This window comes from Acanthamoeba castellanii (genome assembly GCF_000313135.1).
Source record: "Acanthamoeba castellanii str. Neff unplaced genomic scaffold scf7180000084757, whole genome shotgun sequence".
NCBI lineage: Eukaryota > Discosea > Longamoebia > Acanthamoebidae > Acanthamoeba > Acanthamoeba castellanii.
The window spans coordinates 308,526-312,710 of NW_004457453.1; the positions used below are offsets into that span (position 1 = coordinate 308,526).

At 62.7% G+C, this 4,185-nt stretch overlaps 2 protein-coding genes across 2 annotated transcripts; both read left to right on the forward strand.

Annotated features, from left to right (window-relative positions):
* Positions 1-79: 79 nt before the first annotated feature.
* Positions 80-395, forward strand: ACA1_209650 (glutamine synthetase; the record flags this gene model as incomplete). Its single annotated transcript, XM_004339969.1, has 2 exons — positions 80-182; positions 262-395. The coding sequence occupies 2 exons, from the start codon at positions 80-82 to the stop codon at positions 393-395; spliced, it is 237 nt and encodes a 78-aa protein (XP_004340017.1).
* A 263-nt stretch (positions 396-658) lies between these two features.
* On the forward strand, positions 659-3,650 carry ACA1_209660 (uncharacterized protein; the record flags this gene model as incomplete). Its single annotated transcript, XM_004339970.1, has 5 exons — positions 659-663; positions 1,044-1,182; positions 1,350-1,432; positions 1,501-1,546; positions 2,043-3,650. The coding sequence occupies 5 exons, from the start codon at positions 659-661 to the stop codon at positions 3,648-3,650; spliced, it is 1,881 nt and encodes a 626-aa protein (XP_004340018.1).
* Positions 3,651-4,185: the final 535 nt, after the last annotated feature.

Genomic DNA, 4,185 nt, shown 5'->3' on the forward strand with positions numbered 1-4,185 from the left:
CATCCGCCCCTTCCACGAAGAGGGCGGCAAGGGCTACGAGGCCATCTTGGCCGCGCTCGAGAAGCTCTCGAAGAAGCACATGGAACACATCTCCGTGTACGGCGAGGGTAACGAGAGGCGGCTCACCGGCCACCACGAGACCGCGCCCATCACCAAGTTCTCCTACGGCGTCGCCAACCGAGGTACATTCATGTTCATGAACCTTCTACTTTGAGCCACGCACGCTACCTTGACATCATCATCTCACCGTCTTACTTGCAGGTGCGTCCATCCGCATTCCCCGCCACACGTTCGAGAAGCAGCGCGGCTACATCGAGGATCGTCGCCCCGCCTCCAACGTCGATCCCTACCCCGCCTCTGCCCGCCTCATGCAGACCATCCTCCTCGACCCCTAGACGACGCACGGCGCGCCAAGCAAGGAGATGTAAACGTGTAGAAAACACGATGTAAGCAAACCGACAGTAGGAGAAGAACGAGATTCGTTGTTGTCCCTACACGCTCTCGGCGAGTCCCGTCCCCCACCTTCTTGCAGCGCTGGTGGGCCTTCTCGTTGGAATTCAAAATAGTCCGACAAGCAGCCAGCTTGCTCTTCTCTTTCTTTTTCCCAGATGCCTTTTCATCTCGTCCACCTCGATCTCGGTCACTCCCCACCCACCCAATGAGGTCCCTACGAGGGTCTCTCTTCTGGCGCTCTCTCGACACAGGAAGTCGTCGTTTTTGTCCACCACCGCCCGAACGACCAGCATGGGGCTGAGGCTTGAAGATTAGAGCGAACCCCACCACCACCACCACCAATAAGAAGAGTTCGCGCCAAGTCGCGCTCTCCACCGTATGTTCCTCATATCCTACTCTCGCGGGAGACCTCGCCCACCACTACAACCCCCACCACCTGTCGGGGGGGGACTCAGCGCGCCGATAGCCGCTCGGTAGTCCCCTCGTCGTTCGGTACGTTTGGCCAAACAACACACGACACGACACGACACGCGCCACGCGCCACACGCCACGCTGTGCTTATGTGTGGGGGGGGGTGTGCGATACGGCAGGAACGCTCTCGGGCGGCGGTGTCGGCGGTGTTCCGTCGGCGGGGCCGGGGCCGGTCAGTCGACCCTCTGGGGGATCCCGCATATTGCGCACACGGCCCGCATGCCTGTGAGCGCCTCCCGGAGCGCAACCGCCACGGCGGTATCGCACGCAATGTACGCACCACCCGTCACCACCGTCACCATCATCACCATCACCACGAACCTTGAAGGTTGCCGTGAGGCCGCACCGCACCTCAATGGATTCACTTGGGCTGTCCCCCCCCAGCTAGGACCAGCCAGCACCGCCCACCCTCCATGTGGGAGTAGCTGGCCGACGTGTCGTGGGTGCCCCGTTGGAGAGGGGAGGGGCACGGCACCATCACGCCTCGCCGCCCGAGCTCGCGGTTAACGTACCTCTACCCCCCCCCCAACTCATCATGCAGCATCATCATCGCATTATCAGCTCCTGCTCCTGCAGCTCCCGCTTCGAAGAGGAGGAGGAGGAGGAGGCGCCTCACGACGTCGTACTGACCCCTCTTTCCCATTCCTCTTCGCAGCCCCCCCCCCCCAAGGTGTGTTCATAATGGGCGGGGAGGGGGCTTTAATGGTGGCATGCACCCACCATGGCATGGATGGCGAACACCTTCGGGCCAAGCGACCTCTCCTTCTTCTGCTGCTTCTTCTTCTTCTGTTCCCCTGCTGGCCGCGATGCATAGCTATGGATCGATCACCGCCGTCCGTCGTCGGGTACGTTCATCCAGAGCTCTTCATACCACTCTCCACTACTTCTCTCCTCCTTCACGTCCCGCCGTCATCGTCGTGCTATCTTTCTTTTCTTCAGCCGTTTTCTTCGTTTGTTTCTCTCTACTTTCCTTTTCTTCGTATTTGGTATATACTGTTGGATGCGGGGTGTCCCCGCGTCCAAGAAGCACACCCGCACCAAATCAAGACCCACGCGCGCGCGCGCGCGTCGTTGTGTTTTGCTGCTGACGTGTCCGCTGCGTTTTTTCGGGTGTGCAGGAAAAATTTCGAAGGGGCGACCAGTTCTTCACCTTCGCATCGCACCGTCAACAACAACAACCACCACCACCACATCAGCAACCACAACTGCTGCTAGAGACATCGTCGATGATGAAGGCTATGCAAGGTAGCATCCTGCTCCTGGCGTTCCTCCTTTTCGCCGCCCTCGCTGCTGGTGCGTGCTCGACCCCCAACGAGCTGCGTTCAACGGCCACCACCACCACCACCGCCGCCGCCCGGCTCTTCTCCGTCGTCGGAGGCCTCGAGGCCCTCCCCCTCCAGCACCAGCACCACATAGCCCTCTTTGGCCGCTCGACCTACAACCTGACGACGGGGCTCGACCAGCCCCACCTTCTTCCACTTCCTCTCGACTTCGACCACCCCCACCACCTGGTCGTCGTAGGGGCCACGTCGTCCTACCATCCGGGACCCCTCAACAACCTTCTCGTCGAGCTCTTCAAGATCAACAACCTCAACAACGTCGTCGAGATCTTCAACAACAAGAACAAGAACAACATGAACAAGAACAAGAACAACAACAAGAATATCGACATGCTCCTCCACGGCCATGCGCTTATCGAGGAGGCTGTCGTGGAGGGCCTCACCCGCCATGGGGCTACTCGAGTGGAGACCCCATCGTCGCCATCGCCGTCGCCGTCGCCGTCGTGGAGGGGCTTCACCGGGCCGGCCGTTGCGCGCCTCCTGCTCGTACGCCCCTTCCTGGCCCTCGCTTGCAGCGTCGACTCTTCGCTCCCGTCGTGGAGGTCGGCGCTCCCTTCATCGCCCCCCTCCTGGTGGTCGTCGGCGTCGTCGCAGCTTTCTTCGATCATCGCGTCGGTCCCGTCGGCGGCGGCGGCGACGTGGGCTTGGCTCCCGTCGTGGAGGTCGGTGGTGCCCTTCGTTCAGGTGGCGCTCGGGTGCCTGCTAGCCCTGCTCGGCTACGCCCTGGCCACGCAGCCCGACCCCATCCACAAGCCCCTGCCCCCGATCCGCGGCTACCCCTCCTCCTCTTTCTGGTCGTCGTGGTCGTCGCCGGCCCTCCTCGCCTTAGCCGTCACCTCTTCGCTCCCCTCGTGGCCGTCGTGGCCTTCGCTCCCCGCGGTGTCGGCCCGGATGTGGTCGATGCTGGCCCGCCCCGCGGCCACCGCGACGACCGTTAGGCCGACCGCCGCCGCCGCGAGTGGGCTGCGGCGCAGGCGAGAGCGCCGGCTCGACGTCGGTCCGTTGGATCTGCTGTTGATAGCCCGGTCCATCGAGGCCTGCTTCAACGCCGCCCACGCGCCCGCCCAGCCCGCCCACGACGACGACGAGGTGCCGCTCGTGAACAACAACAACAACAACAACAACACGAGGAGGCGGGAGCGCCGGATCGACGTCGGTCCGTCGGATCTGCTGCTGATGGCCCGGTCCATCGAGGCCTGCTTCAACGCCGCCCACGCGCCCACTCAGCCCGCCCACGCGCCCACTCAGCCCGCCCACGCGCCTGCCCAGCCCGCCCACGACGATGACCACCACGATGGTGACGATGACGACGACGGCGAGGACGAGGTGCCGCTCGTGAACAACACGAGGAGGCGCCGGATGATGGCGGCCCTGCACCACCACTAGGCGGCACACCCCTCAGCCAACCCCCCCCCAACGTACGTACACCACCACCACCACCGGCTCTCTCTCTCTCTCTCTTCTTTGGCCTCACGGCACCTCACGCCGGTTTGCTGACGCGCTACACCTCCTCCCTCTGCAGATACCACCACAAAAAAAAAAAAAAANAAAAAAAAAGGAGAGGGGGGGAACGACGGCAGACCAGCGACGAACAACACCACCAACACCAACAACACCACAACAAAAGAAGAAGAAGAAGAAAGGCCACCACCTACGAGCGACCTCAAGACAATCGGATGGTACGCACGCGCTCCCTCTCGGTCGACGTGTGGTGTGTGGCGCGTACCATAGCTGACGCTTGCTTCTCTCTCTCCCTCTCTCTTTACGACAGTGCTGTACGGTACCCCAGCACCGCCTGTGCATGGCGACGGGGGGGGGCTGGTACGGTACCGCAGCACGCGCCCCCCTCCCATCCCCACAGGACAAGGTCCTCGTCGGGGAGGAGGGAGAGCAGCACCTGCCCCCATGCATCCCGTCCCGT